The sequence below is a fragment of the Emydura macquarii genome, unplaced genomic scaffold (genome assembly GCF_026122565.2).
Source record: "Emydura macquarii macquarii isolate MOO-44397 ecotype Brisbane River unplaced genomic scaffold, CSIRO-AGI_Emac_v2 contig_212, whole genome shotgun sequence".
Lineage (NCBI taxonomy): Eukaryota > Metazoa > Chordata > Testudines > Chelidae > Emydura > Emydura macquarii.
The window spans coordinates 7,879,921-7,903,091 of record NW_027130349.1 but is presented as its reverse complement, the minus strand read 5'-3'; the positions used below and the strand labels follow the sequence as shown (position 1 = coordinate 7,903,091).

General features: G+C 40.4%; 1 protein-coding gene across 5 annotated transcripts in view; it reads right to left on the bottom strand.

Moving 5' to 3' along the window:
* The window catches only part of SMCHD1 (structural maintenance of chromosomes flexible hinge domain containing 1), a 187,269-nt gene that overhangs the window by 4,308 nt on the left and 159,790 nt on the right, over positions 1-23,171 (bottom strand). For 2 of the 5 annotated variants that reach the window (XM_067547127.1, XM_067547143.1), the window contains exons 38-47: positions 22,088-22,214; positions 21,607-21,726; positions 20,007-20,092; positions 18,853-18,975; positions 18,407-18,597; positions 17,126-17,235; positions 12,193-12,263; positions 9,356-9,527; positions 1,004-1,162; positions 92-209 (exon numbers count right to left, since the gene is read on the bottom strand). In XM_067547127.1, the coding sequence (XP_067403228.1) occupies positions 112-209; positions 1,004-1,162; positions 9,356-9,527; positions 12,193-12,263; positions 17,126-17,235; positions 18,407-18,597; positions 18,853-18,975; positions 20,007-20,092; positions 21,607-21,726; positions 22,088-22,214 (1,257 nt within the window). In that variant the 3' untranslated portion in view covers positions 92-111. Of the gene's footprint in view, positions 1-75; positions 210-1,003; positions 1,163-9,355; positions 9,528-12,192; positions 12,264-17,125; positions 17,236-18,406; positions 18,598-18,852; positions 18,976-20,006; positions 20,093-21,606; positions 21,727-22,087; positions 22,215-23,171 lie in introns of those variants that run through there. The other 3 variants (XM_067547134.1, XM_067547152.1, XM_067547161.1) reach the window with 3 other exon arrangements.

Sequence of the window (23,171 nt, the reverse complement as noted above, 5' to 3'; positions counted from 1 at the left end):
TTAAAAATCTCCTCTCCGAGGCAGAAATAAACCAATTTTCAGTGTTAGTTTAGTATATAAGAAAATGTGACTGACCTCAGGATACACATACCTATATAACTTTTTTACTGTTTATCTTCTCATTCTTTTGGGAGGAGTTGGATTGTCAGACATATCAAGTGCTTCTGGCCGAAGTAATGATTCAGTGCATTTACCTGATGGGGTCATGCCTTTGAGAAGTACAAATAAAAATACATTAAAACAGAACTTTTTTTCACCCAGTTGTTTATACAATAATCAATAAAGCAGTAGTGCAAATCATAAAAAAATCATTCAAAATGGGTAAGTTGTGCCATTCAACATAAATATGGTAGCTTCCTTAATGTTAAAATCTGGCTAAATTCAAGGAAAATAGATAAAGAATCACTTACAAATGTTATTTGTAGGTGTCTGATGCTTAGTTTCCATGTTATTCATATATGTTATAGGACTGTTTGACATCAACTCAATATACATTTTTTACATTTGGAAAGTTTGTCTTCAGGGAATTATGAATTTTAAAAAATAAAAAACATGTTTTGCCATTGCTAAGAAAACACTGTCAGTCCAACTCTTTGCTGTGCAGTCATTTCAATAATCAGCTTTTCCTAACATTGGCAAACAATAATAATAATAAAGTTATGTAATTCTTATTAGTGAGATCATATTCCTACATTCGCAAGCCATTTTAGATTAAAAAAAAAAGGTCAGTTAAAGACCCCTTTTTAGAAAATGTACATCTGGATCACTATGCATAACACTGCATGTAGTTTTTATATTGTTGTCCCTGAAAAAAATTAGAAATTATTATCAAGACTCTAAATCCCAATTTGAAGTAAAAACTTACTTTGTGAAATGACTACTTAACTTTTTGCCTTTGTGGTTGGATTTCTCTAGTTTTCTAAAAATGAATACATCTGGATGTATGCTATTTTCCCCACTCAGAGAGACAAGTGGGTGTTAACAAAAAGTTAATATAACATACCCAGTTTCTGCTCTATTAGCTTGAGATTTTTCTCTTGTTCAGCAAGCTCTTGTTTTTTCTTTTGCATCTCTGGAGTATTCAAGGACTGTAATTGTAAATGAAGGTCCTTATTAACAGTAAGCAGTTTGACCATTGCAGCACGGTATTGCTGAAGAAGATCTAACAGAAGAAAAAGAACAAAAGAGTAATAAAACACAAAACACAGAAAATAGTAAAGTTATTGAGCTTCCACTGTAGGTATTTTTTTAAATGGTCACTAATAAAAAAGACTGCCAGGCATAATACAGGCCAGGTAAACTTCCCTCCAGACAGTATCATTCACAGGACCACGGGATCAACTGCAGTGTTTCTAGGTTCCACAGAAGAAGAAAAATCATATCTGACATTTTGAATGTATTTCTTGAGGTAAGTCTCTGTGGTGGTTTAAAGTATCAGTCTACTCTGAAAAATGACTGGGAATAGTGGTACTTCCTTATCTAACAGATATGCTACTCTTGTGTATTCCAAATCATATTTGCTAATTTTAGTGAAAACCAGTGTGTTCATTACTATTTACTTCTTTAGAACTACAAAGCTGAAACTAGTGAGGTTTTTAAAAAATTATTTTTTTAAATATTAGGCTGACATAGCTATGGCATTCAACAGTGTGAAAAATTCACATCCCTTAGAGCTGTAGCTATGCCGATCTAACCCCCTGCATAGACACAGCACCTGATCTAGAGGCATGAAGCAGAGCAAAATGATTGGAAAAAGTATGTACAGAAGACCAGGTTGCAGCTCTGCAGATTTCAGTGTCTAGAACATCTTTGAGTAATGCCACAGACGTAGACTGTGACCCTGTAGAATGAACTATCTGTCTAGAAGAGGATGAACGTCATTCAAATTGTAACATGCAATAACACACCCCAAAATCCATCTTGAAAGTCTCTGGGTAGAGATGGCAGATTCCTTCGATCTGTTTACAACTGAAACAAAGTCTAAGATACTTTCTGTATGGTTTAGTTCTGTCCAGATAGAAGGCTAATAGTGCCCTTCTGACAACCAGGATATGGGAAAGCATTTTCTTGTCTAGTCCGATGTGGTTTGGGGGGAAAAAAGCTGGGAGATAAATAGTTTGATTAACATGAAATTCAGACAACACCTGAGATAGACATTTGGATGCGGTTGTAATGATCGCTTTTACTTGAAAAACACTTGATCAGGAGGGTTGGAGAACTGGGGCTTTGATGGCAGATCCTTGAGCAAAATTTCTTGCACCTTCTTAGCAGTGGTTGCAAGAGAAGTAATTCTGGAAACCCCCTAAAGTAAGAATATGTTGTTGAGAACTCGTGAGTCCAGCGCCCATTCATAATTTTGGGAGAAGTGCCTGCTGAGGTCGCTAGCCATGGTGTTTTGAAGACCTGGAAGATAAGCAGCTGAGATGACTATCTGGTTGGTTATGCACTAATTTCAGACATTTATCACTTTGGCACAGAGTGAGTGGGAATGTGCCCTTCCCTGACGATTGATATAAAACATGCAGGCCACATTGTCTGTCATAATCTTGCCTGATTTGGATCTGATCAGCAGAAAGAAGTGAAGGTAAGCATTTTTGACCGCTCTCAACTCCAGATGATTGATATTGAAAAGCTATTGGGATGAATTTGCACTGGATTGAGTGAGGCACAAGATGTGCACCACCATTCCAAGAGGGAAGCATCAGATGTTATCACAATGGTAGAGGAATCCTGAATAAACAGAATTCCTGCATAGACTTTGGAAGGGTCCTTCCACTAGTTGAGTGACTGCAGAACCCAGCTGTGTACTGACGCTTGTCCAGACAGTGCTTCTTTGGCAGATAGGTTTTCCTGTGCCATCCCTGAAGGCATTGAAGATGTAACATGGTGTTTTGAGTTACACAGATGCAAACTGCCATGTGCCCTCTGATGGGGTGGACTCCCACATTAGCCCTGTAAAAGCTGAATTGCGCCAAGTGGGCCCAATCAACTAATTAGGCTGCAAACAGGGGAGATTTAGGCTGGAGGCAGCTAATTAAGGACAGGCTCATCTGTGCAGGAACAGGCAGGGCCTGTATAAAGCCAAGTTGCTAGCTGCAGAAGGGAGCTGCTGCTGGGAAAGGTTGCAAGGAAGTAGACTGCAGTCACTCCCTGAATGGAGGGAGTTGGAGGCTGGCAAACCCAGAAAGAGGGGAAGCCAAATATGTAGGAAGAAGCCCAGGGAAACAGCAGCAAGAGGTAGGACTGTGGCTGCTTGTTATAGGATCCCTGGGCTGGGACCCATATAAAGGGCGGGACTCAGTTCCCCTATCAGCCACTGAGAAGTGGCAAGGCGTTGGAGACGCCAACCAGCCAGCAAATCTGGAAAGACTTTGATTACCCCAGAAGGGGAGGACTTTAGTGAGCAGGCTACAAGGCCAAGCCACAGAGGGGAAGCTGCAGATCAGGGAGAGAATGGGGCAGCAGAGTGAGACAAGATAGGAGAAGACAACATCAGAGGGAGAGCACAAACTGGCAGAGTTAATCCCTATGATGGCCAGGAGGAGGTGCCGCTCACACTAAGTAGACCCCATGACATGCCCCAATTGTTGAAGACAATGCCTTATTGAGGTTTGAGGGCTGAGATGAATCTTTAAGAAGAGATTCTTTAGGGTAAGAAATCTGTCAGTAGGTAGGTAAGCCCTGCCTGTCACTGCATTCACAGAAGGCCCTATGAAATCTATCAAAGTGGACTTCTAGCAATTTAGTTTGAGTCCTAGTTTGTGGAGCAACCATAGCAAACTAGCACCATACCTCTTGATAAGATCGGCCCCTGAGCAACCAACTGTCAAGGTAAGGTAAGACAATTATCCCTAAATGACCAAAATGCATTGCTACAACTGACATGATCTTTGAGAATACCCTTGGGCAGAGGACAAGCCAGGAGGATGAAGTACTGGTAGTGGCTGAGTTTGAAGTGAGAAACCTCTTGTGAGAGGAGTGAATTGCAACATGAAAATGGGTGTCTTGAAGGTCAAGGGTTGCAAACCAATCCCTGGAATATAGGGAGAGAATATAGCCACAAAGGTCACCATCCTGAATATATTACTCCTGGGGGAATTCTGCACCACTGCATGCACCCAGAATTCATGTCCCCTATGGATTTCTTTGTTTTCTTGCAGAAAAATGACTTCTGACAGGGAAGCAAAGGGAAGCTGCAAGAGCAGTCATGCACCCCTCCCCAACCGCACAGGCGTATTGTTTCAGGTGCCCAGAGCAGTCTGTGGAGACGAGGGGAGGAGGCGGGAGTGGGAGAGAGGGCAGTGGACGCCCTGGCCAGTGGCTCCTATGCTCTGTTGGGCTGCTAGTCCCAGCTGGACTGGGGAGGACAGGACTTCCTCTTCCCCTTCAAGGAACAGCCAGGGCCAGGGTCAGACCCACCCCCAGAAACCTGTCCCGGCTGCAGGAAGCTCCTCACCCATCCTACGCTTCCTACTCCCATCGCTCCTCCTCCATGGGGGGAGGAGTCACTCTAGGAGGAGCTGCTCCCCCATCCATCCAAGCTCCGTGCATCCGGGTCCCCCATACCCTACCCAGACTCCCTCCCCCCACTGTTGAGCCTCATTCCCTCCACCGAGTCCCCTGCACCCAAGCCCCTCCCACCGAGCCTCATCAAATGCATCCAGAATGTTCCCCTGCTGAGCCTCACCCCTTGCATCTGGAGCTCCCTTGCACCTGGACCCCCTTGCTGAGCCCCAAACACCTTCACCTGGAGCCCCCTGCAGAGTTCCATTCTCCCTACACCCAGAATCCCCCATGAGCCCTTGTGCATCCAGATCCCCCCGGCACCCAAACTGCCCCACACAGAACCCTCTCACCCCATGCCTGAATCCCCTCACATTAAGCCCTTCCACACTTGGATCTTGCTAGGCTGAGCCTGCCTGCCTCACACCTGGATCAGAGGCGAGGGCTGGGCATGTGAGAGAGACTTTGTCCCTCTTGCTTGCTAGCTTGGTGCTCCTGGTGCATTTCAGGGGCAGGCCTGGCCCTTGCACGATGTCAGGCTCAGATGCAGCCTTACCACTGAGTCCATGTCCAGGGACAGCATGGGGTGGGGTGGGTGGGTGGGTGGGTCTGCAGGGTGATCTCCCACTTCCATGTAGCCAGTGGCCTGTGCTTCCCACTGCCATGCTGGAGCCTCCACTTTTATTTAGTGGCAAATAATATATGCAGAATTTTAAAATATCAAGCACAGAATTATATTTTTTGGCACAGAATTCCCTCAGGAGTAATATACGCTGTTTCACATAGATTTTCAGACATCTGAGTTCTAATACTGGTTTCCATTCCCCACTCTTTTTGGGTACCAGAAAGTATTCGGAATAAAACCTTTTTCCCTTGTGCTGAGCTGGAATGAGTCCCATGGCTCCTAAGTGTAGAAGAGAATAGACTTTTTGTCTCAGCAACTGATTGTGAGAGAGGTCCCTGAAGAGATAGAAAGAGAGGCAGGAGGAAGGGAGGATGTGAAATCGATGAGATAACCAGATGTTATGACCTCCAAAATCCAGTTGTTGGATGTTATGCTCTCCCACGCAGTTTAAAAACATTTTACTCCTAATGGCACCTTTTCTTTTCTTTGTCAGATAGAGCAGAGTGTAGGGGGAGAACCTTTTGACCTCTGTAAAGCTGCTTCTACTACTAATGAATTTGGAGATAAGTGGGTGTGAAACATGGCCAGACGTGCCTGAGGAACTGGTACAATTTATCAGCCGTTTCTAAGTTTTGAGAAAATGAAGGATTGTTCCAGCCTACCTTTCCTATTTGCCACTATCCTTCCAATAACGGTAATGTAACCCTTTGCCTAGCAACTGCTCCCAGATTATTAAAAATGAGATAAGATGATTCCTCAACTGAAACCAAGGGAATTTTCAGTGTCCTTACCATGGTATCCACGAACTCATGAAATGCCACCCCATCTTCTGATGGTGACATGACTGATTTATCTGCCAACATTTTCATCAGGGGATGTCATTCCTCCAGTGCCTGGAACTGACTCCCACAACTCCATTAATTCCTTCTCTTCTGACAAAAATTCCTTTCCTGATATAAAGGACTTAGCAGGGCTCACAGATTCTATTGCATTCTATTGACTCTGGCCATTAGTCCATACCACCTTGAAGAAAGGGACAGACATATTGATTCTGGCCATTAGGCCATATGGTTCTGAGACAGAAAATAGACACACTGACTGGGCCATTAAGCTGCATCCCCAGAGGCTAAGGAGGTCGAGACACACAGCTGAGGGCTATAGCAACTCCTACCCACCCCAAATGGAGTAGAGGCACACTTGCCTCATGACAGCAGTGCAGGGACACAAGCACACACACAGTGGAGTACTCAAAGGGACTACCAGAAGAACAACAATTCTTCCCTGGGAATCCAGAAAGCGTTCTTGATGGAGGAGGAAGAGGAGAAATGTTAAATTCTTCTACATGTCCTTTTCCCTTCTGCAGACAGACAAATTTGAATCTGTTGGAGTACATTTTCTTCTTGTTCCATTAATACAACTGACTCAGTTCTTAGCAGAACTGAGGTTGGATCTGATCCATGAATCTGTGCCGGAACTATTATCTGCTGTGGTACCGAGCTCTCAGTCACTGCTCTGCAGTATTCCCTTACCCCACCAGTTCCATAAACCTCTTTTTTTGGAAAAGACTTGTCCACGAATAACATTTCTAAGGCCTGGTCTACAGTGCTGCACTGGGTCCATGTGAGATACGCTAGTTACATAATGTATATTAGTTACATTACATAATGTAACTAGCATATCTCATGTTGATGTACTTATGTCTACTCACCATGGTGTCTTCACGATGCTATGTTGACAGGAGAGGATCTCCCATCGACACTGCCTTCTGCCTTTCAGGGGGGTGGACTAATTCAGTCAATGAGAGAGCACTCTTCCATCAACTGAGCGGGTCTACACAGACCCACTCAATTGCTGCTGCTGCATCGATGTCTGCCGCCATGGGAGTGTAGACATGCCCTGAGGAAAGTTTCCTCATCTTTCCATGGATAATTATATCACTTCTTGGCTCCTTAAACACATCTTGTATGGATGAATCTTTCAACTGCAGATTGGGTCTTTTTAAAGAGGCTGATACCACCAATGAGTGAATTATTCACATCTGTCTTGGCAGCCTGGTCTTTATTAGGAGGATTAGCTCTCAAGGCTGACACTTCAAGGTTTTCTTTTTCTGTACTTTGTCACCAGTCCTCTTAGAATTTGAGGAAGATGATCTGGAAGATGAGAAAGATCAGTGGACCTGTCCAGAGCCAATGATTGACTATGGATTTTGGGAGACCTTGTCCTCTACTGGTTTCAGATGACTTTATCAAAATAATTGCTTAGAGTCTATTTTTTTCTTTCCTCTTGATGTAAACAGAGCAAACTGAACACAGGGAGGACGAGTGCTCTTCATTTACACGACAGGCACCTAAGCATGTGTATCAGACATTGGAAATACTGTTGGACAAGATCTTTTGAAACCAGGCTTCTGTTTTGGTTCCACCAGATACTAATGCCATGACTGGGATGAGGGCAGTCAGACCTAGTGATCAGAGCAGGAATTGGGAGTCAGGTACTAGAAGGTCAGACTCCAAGACGGGGCCAGAGGGTGAACTGAGTCAGGCAGGCACCAGGAGACAAGCAGTCAGGTTACCAGTGGGATCTGAGTCAGAAAGGAGCCAGAGGGTGAACAAAGAGTCAGGCATCAGGAGGCAGGCAAAGTCAAGTTACCAGGAGATCAGGGTCAGGCACCAGGTTACATACAGCAATCAAATAGCAAAGTTGAGTACAAACCAGGACTAGAAGCTGGAGTCTAGGATCTATTGAAAGAAGGGTTAGGAGCAAAGAGGGGCAGGCAGTGTGTGTGTTTGCTCAGACAGCTCCCCTTCATGGCATCCTGGTTAAAATACTGGCACTGGCTGAACAGAGAGGTTGTGAGGGGCTGCCACTCAGGTCATGCTGGGTGGTACCTCATGCCAGGCCAAGCCTCACAGAGTCCTCCTATTGTGATGTGGTGGCATCAGTGGCCCAGAACCCCCATAGGTTCCAGCCCTGCAGGTTCTAACATCTATTATAACTATAATACTAACCCACCTAACAAGACTTTAACTAATCTCAAATCCAGGAAGAGTCTGGAGCTCCACAAAACGTTCAGAGGATCATGATTAGAAGGAACTGAGGGGGCTAGCATGCCATGCCCCTTTTATACCCTTGCCTTGGAACACTCCACATTCAATGAGGGGAGGATCAAGAAAAGTGCATGAGCGCGTCAATGGCTATTGCTAGCTAAAACTACACCATTCAGGCTGCGCCGGTTCAGAGCATCCCATGAGTGAGAATACACAGAGATACTTGAAGGAGAGTTAGAAGTTACATATCTTAAAACATATTTTTCCAACAACAATAGGTTTTCTGAAAGGAAGCATATGACAGAGTGGTGAAGTGTAATGATCCAACAAGGAAAGCAATGGTGTACCTTATTGCTAGGCAAATTATGTTAAAGCGTATTGTAAGCAAAAAGTCCTACGAAACTACACATTTTTCCACTTCTGCTTCATGACGCTCCATGCTAGAACCTGTTCTGCATTAAAGTTCTAACTGATAGAAAGATGTTTTCCTATGTAGAAAGACTGTGGCCTCAGGGTTCTCAGAGAGGTTGGGACTCTGTAGGGTTATTGTCTTCATACTTGTCTGAACAATTATCACTAGTGGTCCTCTCTTACTGTTAACATCTGTGAAACAGCAAACATTTCAAACCTTTTTTTTTTTTGGTGATTTTTCTTTTCTTGAAGAAAAACCATGACAGAATTTATAGGCCAAATTTTCAACCATCATTTGTAGTCACAAAAAGGTGACTGTACAGAATACTTTAAAAGACACCCTTACACCCAATTTAAAGTATAGTAGAACCTCAGAGTTACGAACACTTCGGGAATGGAGGTTGTTCGTATCTCTGAAAGTTTGTAACTGAACAAAACGTTATGGTTGTTCTTTCAAAAGTTTACAATTGAACTTTGACTTAATACAGCTTTGAAACTTTACTATGCAAAATAAAAACATTGCTTTCCCATTTTTTTTGTAGTTTACGTTTAACAGAGTACTGTACTGTATTTGCCTTTTTTCAGAGGTCTTTGCTGCTGCCTGATTGCATACTTCCAGTTTCAAACGAGGTGTGTAGTTGACCGGTCAGTTCATAAGTCTGAGGTTCTACTGTACCACTTCTTACCTTAGGCAAATGTAACAAAAAACCTATTCAAGCAACATCACATTAAACACTGTTTAATGCGGTATCACTACTTTGTGACCCACCTATCTGTCCAGAAAGAATATTGTAGAGTTTTGGTATGGGTGCTCCAAATACCATTCCTCTGAGTTTGTCCATTGGAGGAGCTTTATTCTGAAGGCCTCCAAACTTTCCATTGCTGCGAATTCTATCTCCTTCCCTTGTCAGTAATGTTGGGCAATGTGTGATTTTTACAACCTATATAGGTATAAAAATAAATCTCATAGGTAAAAAATATATAGGTATAGTAAAGCTGTTCAAAGTAAAAGCTTAATCATCAGTAGTAGTGGGCCAGTTGTAGCGGAACCCACAGATTTATAGCCACTTCTATAAATTACAGTGCAGCTGGTTTTACACTGAGAAGTAATTCTGTAAAAATGGCATCTTCGCACTACATATTTATTGCAGCTCAAATTACAGGGCAAACTTGCTTAATTTAAAAGTATAGATACATTTTCTTTTAAACTGCCAACCCTGCAAAATCAATCTTGGATCTGAGAGCTAAATTGTTTTTTCTGGTTCTAGTATCACAACCAGGTTTGTCCTCAGGTTTTTTTATGATATTCTGAGAGCAGAACGTGGTCCTGTAATTGGAAGTTAATAATTCTATTGATAATACACAAGTCAGATCAGAATCTAACGGACTCTTAACTGTGTTGGCTCTACAGTATTAAAATGTATTTTTTGTCTCTAAATCAAACATGACTAAAACTGATATATAGCATTTATGTTCAATAAAAGAGCTATTTTACATAGTCATTTTTCAGAGCAGAACTGTATTTAAATGGTAGCTATTTTGTTCATTCTTTCATCTATAGTGAGGTGCTCAAATTAAGTGATGAATAAATAAACAAACAAAACATGAAATAAATTTACTATTCAGATTGTGCCCATCCCTGTGTAGATACTCTGATTCCTCTCCTCCGTGCTCAGCTCAGGGGCCAGACCAACCCGCTAGGGGATAATAGGCCTTACCTCTTCCTAATACAGGGGCTAGGACTAACCAATAAAAGGGAATGGAACCATGGCCCTGATCTCTTTACACAGGATAAGTAAGCTGTTCAGGCACAGGATAAGGGGGAAGGAAACACACTGCACTGACTGCAAGGGGGTGAAGCTGGTACTGCAACATCCACTTTCAGATTATTAAGACCTATTCTACATTGGCTGCGGATTTTGGTGGCAGTTGACGTGAGATCTGCAAGCTACGTACAATAACTTGCATATCTCCTGTCGACTTCCTAACATCTACTTACCACGGCATCTCCACTGTGCTGCGCCGATGGGAAATGCCCTCCCATCAACGCAGCACTACGCTTCTTGCCGGGATGGATTTACAGAGTCAACTTCCAGATTCGATTGAGCGAGTCTTCACTGCCACTCAATCAGCGCTGTCGGCAGTGTAGACATAACCTTACAAGAGGTCCCAGTCAATGCAAAGTTTTCCTAGGACTGCCCACTGTAAAGCAATCCCTTCTAACACACATCTGGATATAAAAGACAATCTATCCCAAAAGGCTTAACAATTAAACAGCTCTATTTCTGATTGTTGAATTAGAACTAAAGTAGTTCCTAGGTTGAAATGCAACTTGACCTCTAACCGGTCTCTCTCAGATGCTGGCCCCCACTTGTCGAGATTTGCTCCCAAAAACCTAAGCAAATTGTGTCAGAATTCACATCTAATGAACTTCAGAGCAAGATGTTATTAAATGTTTTTTTTGGAGGGAGGGGAACAGGGAGGCAAGAGATGTGTAGAAATATTTCATACTGTGAACCACATGTTAAAAAAAGGAAAGCACCTCACAGACCGCCTTGGCTTCTCATTCATAATGGCATGAACCACCTTCTATTTCATTTTAAATAAAGGCAGAAGAGAGGATGCCTGTGCTGTATAAAGAGAATACAGTAATTTGTGTATGAGCAGCAGTCTCCAGACACCTTTTTTGCAGCCACACACCTCCCAAAATTCTGAAATATATGGGTTGTTCTCCTTCTCTGCAGTTCAATATTATAGTGCAACCTGTGCTAGCCATGTCCCCTTTTCTGGCTTACCACTATAACTTCTGCCTATGCAGCAGCAGTTAATGGCAGTTCGCATTGCTCCTGACCATTTCCTCTGCCTTCTTTACTTTAATACATTTTTTGAGCAGTAATGAATGACTGCTACTCTTTCTTCCTCCTCCCTGCCTTCTCAATAAAGTATTTAACCACGTGGAAATTTTTAAGCACCCGGATCGGCCTCTGCAACTCTTTCCTGCTGGGACTCCTCTGTTCCCCATGAGACACAGCTGAGCTTTCCCCAAAACATTGGCTTAACCCAAACTGATTTTCCATGAGTGATACAGCACTCACAGTCTCTTTGGAAAGTGAATTATGATCTGCCTGTTCACAGCCAGTTGATCTTCACACCGCCAGGGCATAGGGTTCAAAGTCAGACTGGCATGTTCGGCATGCCCCCTATACTAAGAATCCCTGACTCTGAGCAAAAGTGTCTGAGCATTTCAGGGAGAGTCTAAGGACAGAGAGGACACCACCTTGCCAGCTTGAGGGTAAATCCCATGGGGTACTGCAACATTCACATGGTAGGATTTTTTTTTTGGAAACAAAAAAATAGACAATTTGTCAACAATGATACTGTAGACTGCATTCGTTGTAAAGTGAATTGGGATTTCTGAATGAAAAGCATTTTGGAGAAGATACTTAACTCGAACTATGACAATTTATATTAGCTAAGTTGATGAAGCTATGAAAATTTACATTAGTTTAAGATCTGCCCCTTTACATTTATAAAGTATACTAAATTTGTAACCCAACAGGATTTTCTTTAAGCAAATGCACAAACACCTGAAGTTACAGTACATACCTCTTTTCTGTAATGATTGGCAGCATCCAAATTGTCAATAATGATGGTGTCGCCTAAGAGCATCCCGAACACTATAAATTTAATGAATTTTCAAATGGTGAAACTTCTCAGCAATAAAATACTTTAAACAGGTATTGGTCTATATTAAATTAAATGTTTCAAAGTGAATAGATATTGACAACTCAAAAAGCTTAAGGGAAGCAATACCAGTTCTTAATAAAAGCTTGCATGACCACTAACTGGGTTTTTAAAATTTATGCTCTATTCTAACTAAGATACTATATCTATATATAAGCTAACTATAAAACAGCTTTTAAAAACGTAAATCTCTGGTAAAAAAGACAAATGCATACTATAACGAAATTCAGGGTGACATTTATGATGTAAGAAAACTCAATGCAAGTTGTAAGTAATAAGAAGAAGGCAAAAGAGACTGCATATAACTAATTCCTTTGCATTTCAGCCCATCAGAATTTACTGTATTTGTATTTAATTGCAGTTTTTATTACATAAGATTTACTAAGGTTTTAGGATTGCCTCTGTATTTAGGACACAGATGGCTGTTATTCACCTTGTGCAGTAACTGGAGATCATCGAGACATGCATCTCTATGAATGCTCCACTATCCGCCTCCTTCCCATCTGATTTGGAGTTTCTTTAGTGAGAGTTAGTGGTGGAGAAGGAACTCAGGCCAGTTCGCCTGGGTAGCCCTATATAGCCTCACTATGACGCATGAGGAGGTATACGCCACATGCAATGGCCAAACAGGCAACCGCTACCAAAAATCTCTGATCAAAGACACATGCCCTGATCAGTCCAAGCTGCAGCTTTGCAAATTTCCACAATAGGAACATATTTGAGTAACACTACAGAAGTACAGAGAGATTTTGTGGAATGGACTAACATGATAGAAGGTGGTGGTATATTGGCAGATTCAGTACTAGATATTATGCAGCCAGAAATCCACTTGGAGAGTCTCTGGGTTGAGATTGTGGACCCTTTGAACCTATCAGCAACTGATACAGTCCGGGAGACTTTCTGAATGGGTTGGTTCTGTCCAGATAAAAGGCTAACACCCTCCTAATGTCCAAGGTGTGTAAGGCAGCATCCTTCTTGGACTGATATGGTTTCAGGAAAAAGACTGGAAGATGGATGACTTAGTTTATGTGAAACTCAGATGACACCTAATGCAAGAGTTTAGGATGAAGCCGTAACAATATCTTGTCCTTCTTGGAAATAACAGTAAATAGAGGGGGTCCTCCATTAAAGCCACTATTTCCCAGATCCTTTTGGCAGAGGTGATAGCCACCAAAAAGGCCATCCTCATGGATAGTTTAAAGAGGGAACAGATAGCCAGTAGCTCAAATGAAGGCCTCATAAGACACTTATGTACTAAATTCAAATCCCAAACAGTAACAGGTTCTTTAATCTGAGGAACAAGTTTCCTCAACCTCTTGATAAATTCTTTGTTGCAGGATGAGCAAACACTGAGAAATCTTCAACTGGGGAAGGAAAGGCCATTAGAGCAGTCAAGTAGACTCTGATAATGCTAATCTTTTTCAATTCCAGAAGGTAGTCCAGAACAGCCAAGAGAAAATAATGATAGGATGAAAGATGCTGTGGGGTCACACCAATGGTTGAATCTCTTCCATTTTTGAAGGTAAGTATTTCATGAGGAATCTTTCCTATTGTACAACAGCTCCTGTTGTACCTCTGCAGAACAGTAAATCTCCATTCTTGCAAGCCAAGGAGCCAAGCCTTGCGGTGAAGAATTCCCAGGGTAGAGTGAAAAGTTTGACTGGCATCTTGAGTGAAGAGATGGGGAATGGACAGAAAGCTGATTGCCCGCAAATGGCCAGGTGAATCAGGTAAGGATACCAGGCCTGTCTTGGCCATGTTAGAACTATTAGTATTAGAGGCACTGGGGGAAATGCATAAAGAAGACTCCTTATCTATGGGATGAGGAAGGCACCTTACAGTGAGTGAAGGCCTAACACTCCTCTTGAACAAAGCTGTCTGAACTTCTTGTTAGCACTGGTAGCAGCAAAAAGGTCCAACTCTGGAATCCCCGAAGTCCGAAAGACGTGACTAAGAGTCCGAGAGTGCAAATCCCACTCAATCTTGGGAGAAGCATCTGTGGAGAGCATTAGCTATGGTGTTTTGTATGTCTGGAAGTTATGCTGCCAAAATGAAGATGTGATTGGTTATATATCTGTTCCGTAGCTTTATTGCTTTGGCACAAAGAGAAGGGGATCTTGATCCTCCTTGATGATTAATGTAAAACACACAAGTCAAGTTGTCTGTCATGATTTTGACAGATTTGTCTCTGACTAATAGGAGAAAGTGAATACAGGCATTCCTGACTGCCTTCATCTCCACAAAGCTGATCTGCAAATGAGGTCCTTGCGTACACCATCAGTCCTAAATGGTACATGTCCCTAGATGTGCTGCCCAGCCCAACAAAGATACTTCTGTTATGGTGATAATTGAAGATGATTGGATAAAGAGAACACCTGTACAGGCTTTGTAAAGGTCCTTCTATCAATTGAGGGAGACTCTTATTTGACAAGGGACTGATATGTCTGTCTGTCTAGACTGTGTCTGTTCGGCAAATAAACTGTTCTGAGCCACCCCTGGAAGCAGCAAAGAAGGTTTGCATGATGTGTAAAGTTAAGATTTTGTTACGGTTCATTTTTATTAAAAGTCAGGGACAGGTTACAGGCAATAAACAAAAATTCACAGAGGCCCGTGACTTCTCCCTGATTTTTACTAAAAATAACCGTGACAAAAGGGGGCTGAATGGGAGATGAGAGCTCGAGCCATGGTGGGATTGGAGGGAGGTCCAGCACCTGCCGCCACTGTGGCTGACAGCTCCAGGACCCCCCGTTATCCACGACCACTGGGCCTCACATGGTGGCTTGGAGCTATGGGGGCTCCCCGCAGTGGCACAGAGCTCCAGGTCTGTGGGACCCCCACTCCCTGAGGTGGCTCAGAACTCTGGGTCCCTCTGCCCTCCGTGCCAGGTAGGAGCTGCAGGGGTCCTCTGCCATGGCAGGGAGCTCCAGGTCCCCCTGCTGCCCACAGTGTCTTGGAGCTCCAGAGTTGGTGGCTGGGAGCTCTGGGGGGCCCCCAATCGCCTGTGGCAGCAGCGGCTGGGAGCTGTGATAATTCACAATCCTAAATTGCAAGGTCATAGATTAATAGGTTTTACAGCCAAAAAGATCCCTGCATGGCTGTCTGCCATGTTCATTTACAGGTTCATTTGCCAAAAACTGGGTGCACGGTGTGAAAATTAAAATGTGGAGTCTTTCGCTGGGACAATGTACTTTTTATCAGCTCTTTTGTGTATGAGTGGCACTGTTGCTGGGTTTGTCAGATAGTTTTGGCATGATATAGGAGGGATTAATTTATGGAAAGAACCACTTATGCAGAAGGTGACATTTGTAGAATGTCCAAGAGTTTAAGTTGAGGAATTGAGGACCTCCTTTAGTTGGATCTACAATGAACCTGCAATCTGTTTCACCAGGTCAGGGAAGATGGAAGAGGCAGCACAACCTCATCCAGGGACTATTAGGAGGTGGTGGTGGGGGGGAGTAGTCTCCTTATCTGCTCTGGCCTCTTGTTCCTCAATGGCTTCCTCTTGCAGCCGAGGAGGCTGGAGTAGGGGTCTGCCTGTTCCAACAGTCCCAATGAGAGAGACTAGGGGCTCAAGAACACTGCTGAAGGCCCAGGAGTCCCCTTATGGTCACTGAGGCATTGGAGGTGGCACCCACTGATGTTCATACCACAGAAGAGGAATGGGAGCATGCCTCTCACATGAATAATCTTCAGAAGAGAAGTAAGGTTACTGCACTTTTTTTTAATTTAAGAAGATTAACTAATTACAACTGTTGCAAAGGTTCATAAAACAAACCCTTATTCCAGGAATATTCTCTTTATTCCTTTCTTAAGGTTGCCCTTGATTGGTTAATCCTCTGAATAGTGAGAAATGCGCATTAAAACAGAAATAAAAGATCCATGGATTTTTTCCAAGTCCATTCCCCTGACAGGAAAGGACTATGCCCTATAAGATATTTTCTAAATATTTAACTTTGTTCAGTCTTCTGTTATATGTTTTCAAGCAATATGGTTTCTACTACTTCTTTGAAAGACTCTGTTGGAAAACATTTACTGTAATATTGCAACACCAGAAAACTATTGCCAGCCCTTAAGCAATTGTCTATCATAAGCCAAATGAATGCTGAGTGCAGATGTTTAACTTTGGGAAAAGATCTGGAGGAAAACTGATTTTTGATGAATATTAGAGTAATGCTTCCACTTTGGGAACTTGTGATAAAAATATCAGATTATATTTAGTTTTGGAGTGGATCTTTTAAAGCTTAAGAAAGCAGGGGTTTGAAATATGAGTATATTGCTAGAAAGGGTATGATGAGAAAGTTAATGTATTTCAAATATTGTGTAATGGTGAAGAATAAAGACTTTCTGGATGCAGGTATTAAACACACATGTATGATGAAATGTAATTCAGCTAGACTGTATCATGGTCTGAGGAGATATAATAGCCTACATAGTTTTGAAAAGACAAGGAACAGCGAATGGTGTAACATACTATTTTGGAAAATATCTTTTTAAATTATATCAAGATTGACTAATTATTTTAGAACAAACGAGATTCTGAGATAATGCTGAAGAGTTTTTGTTTTTAAATATATGGAAGAGAATGACTGCAAAGAATGAGAACTGGTGATAGTGGTCATTGTTAAAATCTTCTTGTCATTTGCAAATAATTAACATTACTGTCATTCTCTTTTGTACAAGTTATGTGATCGTGGCACTTTGGTAAAAGCCAAACTTGTAAAGATTTTAATAGAGATCACTCACTATATGATTTGTTTATAAATTAAGATATTAATACTGCGTTAGTTAGATTTACCTATCTGACAATGCTCTATATTCTCTGGAAATGTTAACAAATCTCTGGCAAATACAGGGTTTCCAATAGGTCTGAAGTGATTTCTTCCATTCCGTAAGTGAGGTAAATTCCTGGTTTAAACAAACAAACAAAAAAAACCCAGGAGAAATTACATTTTATTTTATTCTATCATTGTCTTTGACACTCTAATCAGACATATGAAACTACACTTAATCTACATATTAACACTCGAATACCAGGAGCTGAATGTTCCCAACATTAATTAAAATGCAAAACACATTAATGCATACCACCTGAGGAAACCCAGATTCCTAGTGATATATAATTGAACTGATCCGACTTCAAGAGTTACTTTTGAATGTAAGGCAATGTCTACATTGACGGCAGCAAAGTCGTCACCGTCAGATCAACTTATCTGGATCGACTGAGTGGTCAGTGAAGACCCGCTCAGTTGATCTAGAAGTCAACGTACTAAAACCACCTCAAGTGCCACAGCGCTGTGCAGTGAAGACAGTGCACAGAAGAGAAGCACAGAAGTCGATGGGAGTTACACAAGTTCTTTGCGTACTTTGCGTAACTCTGGTCGACTGCTGCCGAATCACTGAGGTAAGTGTAGACAAGCCCTTTAATTTAGGTAGGCCAGATTTGATACACTGTTTTTACAAACAACTGAAAAGCTGGACCATATTTTTTGTTTTATCTCCCCCCTCGACCCTCCCCCATCCAAGATACTTAAGAACAAGTGTGTTTAAAAAACAAATGCATATAATGTTATCTATTTAAATTGATTAGCTTAGTTTCCTTTTGGGGCATGGCTGAAACCTAAAATTCTACATTGCATCTTTTCCTTCCAGAAAATGGATCAGTATAATAATTTGAATGACCACAGATGATTTCCAGGAACATGTTCATGATTTGAATGGAAAAAACTAGGGCTTATTCCATCACAAAGTACTACGTGGTAAGTCCAAATTCCTAATTCTATATACCACAACACTGTCTAATAATGTTTTGTTTACTGTAAAAGAGTTTTATATATTGTCTCCTGTACTATAAGAGAAAAGCTTCTTACAGAATACAGAAAGAACAGTAGAAAGTTAAATTTATAAAACTGGGATATTATTTAAGATTTTAAACTACATTCCTGCTAGTTAATGTGATTGTAAAGACATTTTATAATTAGAATCCTTTGCTAATATATAAAGGTTAAATAAAGTTAGAAAAAATATAGTGAAAGAAAAGTTTTCCAGGAAGACAAAAGCATAATTCCTTTTCCTCTACCTGTTCCAATCTGGGAGAGTCTTCTTGTAAACAGAATCAAGAGGCAAAACTTGCTGTCGACCCTGGGTTTCATCAAAGATACGACGAGCAGCAGCAGTAGTTAGGGTAACAACACAATCCATATCACTAGCCATATGCCAAGAGATGACCTTTGCTGCTTTGTCATCCTCAATCTGTGCTAAATGTGCAATCTGTACCACAGAAGTAAAGAATACTTTTTGAATTTGGAAACAAGATCACTTATATTTTTTCATGTTAACCACAATCCCTTTTCAAGTGAAGGTTCATTTCAATATCTGGGCAATTCTGATGGGGTGCTATTGGCATCCTTTCTGGAGGCTGCTTTTCTGGAGATTCCTTGGAAACTTGTTTAGAAACTTACTGACTGAACAGCTTGAAGTTCTTCACCATGGAATTATTGTGAAAAAGACTAACAAAAAACTCACCTTCCCTAAAATATCTTGATTGTCTTTGGGATAGTTTGATAGGGTACATGCTCTTCTAGGATGTTTCATTACTCCTTCCTGTTCCAATATCTTTTGCTTTAAGAGCGAATCGACATATTGCAACTGTAAATTAAGACTGAACATTAGCAAGTGTACATCATCTCAGTTCAAAGAGAAAGATTTTACCTAGCTGTAAATCAGGTTTCTGCTATGAAGCATTCAACGATCTGGACCAGATTTATTGTGTCTCTGTTTTAATTGGTGTCAGAGAAGCGCAAGAGCTAGCATCACAACTGTGATCCTTTTGCTGAAAGAATTCAGGTACCTGTTTCATTTTCTGTCAGATGGGTTGATTATTTCATGAGGAGATGAAGGTGCCTGCCTTAAGCCAAGACAGAAGAGAAACTGAAGAAAGTGCAAGAGCCAGCAGGAAGGACTGTAGTTGGGTGGGCAGAAAAATTTTGGAATGCTGTGATTAGGTCCTCTGCCTAAAAGGTTAAGAAACAGAGGGAAACCCACTGGCCAGACTGTTGAATGCATAGCAAAAACAACTGATATTATTGGTTAGTGATGAAATACTTATTTATAACCATCATTTCTATCTTAAATTATTTCAATAATGAACTCAAAACTTTAAAAAAATTTATTGAGATATCTTGCATTGGTAAGAGTAACTGAACTTTCAGGGAAATTGATAATGCAAGATATTGTACTGAACATCTAAATTACTAGTTTAAATTCAGCTTTGGTCAGTAACAAGTGAAATGTATAACCATCTGTAAGTTAGCCCAGTGAAAAAATGAGATCAACATTATAAATAGCAATCCTCAAAACTAGCGGTTCTACTGGTAGTCTTAGCTGAGAGGCAAGGACTACATATGGACAGACACAGCTATCTTCTCACCCTCAGAAATTCAGGCAAATTGACAATAATAAATGAAAGCTTCCTTTACTTACGGGATTAAGCACAGTTTGGCACTGCTTCATATAAGTGACCCATTTAGTTTAGAGTTTTGGTAGATGAGCATGTTTGGATTATACATTTTATTTGATTCTTTGACATGACATAAGCTGACTGTTGGCTTTACTTGTACAGTGTTAAATATGTTGCTTGTTGTGAAAAAACAATTTAAAAGGAAATTAAAAAAACATACTATGTTTGTCTGTGGAATATCAATTTGATGCTTTTTCAACTCATTCTTCAGGTGAGACTCTTTTGTTTCAGCTTCTTGAGCCTGATCTGAAACAATTTAATAATCAACACTTAGCATGGCAGGTAATGTTGGAATGGAAAATTTGTTACCCGATGAGTTCTCTTCTAGGAGTATTCCTTCCCCTGGTCAGAAATATTTCCATTACAATTGATTTCCATTGTATACTGGACACACCTCAGATTTGATCACAAGAGCTCCTTGGCTTGGCCAGATTGCAAACAATTTCTCTTCAAATAAGTGCGTCCCAATTATATTGAAACAGCTTTGAAAACACAAGTAAACTCAACAATTGTGTTGTCTTATTCTCTATTCAATCCAACAAATCAAAACAAAAGTATTTTAAACACAGTGCATTGTGCACAGCTCCCAGTATCCAGATCCAGTTAATCTCCTATTTTAGACAGTCTGAAATGTGAGAGAGCTCCTAAAAATTCCTGTAGCACAAAGTATTAGAACCCATATTTGGATATAGAGTTTACACTAGAACTACACCTATGTAATTCATCTCTGATCTTACTGTTGAAACAAGCAAGTTTCTTATAATTTATCAATAGTCTTCATTTACCTTATATTAGCAATTAACAATGAAAAGAAGAATTCAAAATGTGGCATATAAAACAAATGAAACATTTGAATCAAAAAGAAAGCTGATCCAAACAAAGTAAGTTTAAAAATAACCAAAAGTGTACAAGTATACTTTTGTTACTTTTATTTTCTCTCATTCTTTCACGTAAGCCTTTCCTTACATATTTAATTTACTGCTTCTTCCTTAACCCCTTTTAATAAACAATTATGTTTGCTGAAGGGACACACAAACATATACAACCAACCTGGATTCACACTTCTGGGCAGGACCCAAGCATAATTTTTTGGGCCCAAAACAAACTTGTAACATGGGCCCCTTCCCATACACATACCACAATCCCTCATCCCATACATACAATCTCATGAGCCATGAAAATTTTTTCCTCATGGTAATGGCGACTGCAGCCTGGACCGGGCCCCCCAGGGCCTCCAGATCTCGGTAAAGTGTACCCCTCCCCCCCCCCTTGTGGGGGCCCTGCTTCTGGGTGCTATGGTCTCTATGGTGAGGGGAGAAAAATGATATTATGGAAGTGTCTTTTGGAAGTGTTGGCCTTAAGTTAGGTCCCTAAATTTATATTATGCAACTAAACAGGCAGTTTGATTTCCAGCAGAACTGAGCACCCATAACTCTCATTGAAGAAAGGAAAGTGCTCAGCAGCTGTGAAAATTAAGGCAAAGAGTTAAGTGCCCATCTTTAGGCATTCACTTTAGAAAACTTTGGCCTAAGGAATTTAAATAACCAGATGCTTTTCTCCCAATGCAACAACTACTACTTTTTTCCAAAATAAACTGTATGATTTGTTTCCTTATTTTTCAGTTTTGATATTTATTATCTCTTTAATATCAAAATCATAATAGGAAAAAACTAGTTTCCTTCCAGAGAAAGTTGATTTTTTAAAATTATATATGTATATGTATTTATTTTAAAGTTATATATGTAAATGACATGACTTACATTTAATTTCAGTAACAAGCTGCTCATTGGTATCAAACATACTTCTGTATACAGATATTGACTTAGATAGTTCGTCTCTCTCTCTTGTAAGTGTTGCCATCCGCTGTTGTTTCTTAAAATCTAAATAAATAAAATCGTAGAATTTTTTAAACTCAGCAACATTCAGTTAACAATACTAGCAGATGTACATATTAAAATGTCACATAGGTTGATGGAGAGAAAAGATGCCCAAAATCAGCATTATTGATTTTCTTTTGGGGAAATAAAAGAGAAACTTTAGGATTGAGCAGTGTTTAATTTGTAATGAAAGAGGTGCTGGGGCACAAGCAATTTTTTTTACCTTCATAACTGATGTGGCAAGCCCAGAGGTGCCGGAGCTATGAACTGCCAAACATAGAGGCGCCAGGGCTCAGCCCTAGCACAAATTAAGCACTGTGAATGAGAGAATGAGAAGTATTTTGAAGCTACTTTTGAAACTCACCATTGTAAAACATAAATGACAGACGGTATGGTTCCAGAGGTTTTGCCAAAGCTGGTAAATCTGGTTCAAATTCAACAATATATTCAGTGCTATCTCTTCCAGGGCTGTTTTCTGCCAGCACTAGATTCTGTAGAAACAAATATACACACACATGTATACATCATATAACATATACACAAATGTATCATATCAAATAAAATTTGACTTAAAAATCTTTCCTAGTCCAAATCTCCCATCTTTCCTAGTCCAAATCTCCCATGGCTGACTAAGTATTCTTTATAAAATATGACTGAAGTTTTAAATACTGACTTTGAAATTTATCGATAATTATCTTTTATCTTTAATTAACAATATTTCTTATTTCTTTTCTAAATAAAAATGTGAAGATTAAACAATCTATAACAAGTTTAAGGACTAAAATATCGGCTTTACCTTATTAAAGGATTACAATTTTTAATTATATGTTCTATCAGTAAGATCAAACGTCTAGAAAAAATATACCTTATACTCTCTCCCATAAGTAAAATTTTCCTGAAAGTATTATAGAGCATTTTGTACCATGTGAAAACAATGCAAATACAATGGGGAACAAGGCCAAATATATAAACACAGGCAAGAAAAGCACCAAACTTCCAATGCTCAGTTAAAGTTACTGCTGTTACTATTGAAACAGACAGTAGGTCACTAGTGAATGAATGAAATGTTGTGACAGGTACAGAAGTCATTATTATTATTAAAAGGCACTTTCTCCAAGAGGAAAATTAACCAGTTTCCAACCATTGTATGTTTAAGACCATCCTATTTCTCAATAATTTCTTATTAAAAACCTCATTTTTCCCTACAGTTTAATATAGCAGATATGTAGCATAACCACCAAGAATGATATAGAAGTAAAATTAGCGTGGGTAAAACTTAAATAATGGCACATAACATCTTTCCTAAGCTTTATACCAGTAATGATCTCAATAAATCTAATGTTGAACACCACTGCTAACGCTGAGAGATTTCTACGTAACCAGACAAGAGATCCACTCTTTTATGGCCATCAATACAAGAAGAAATAAAATACTAAAATCCTTAGAGA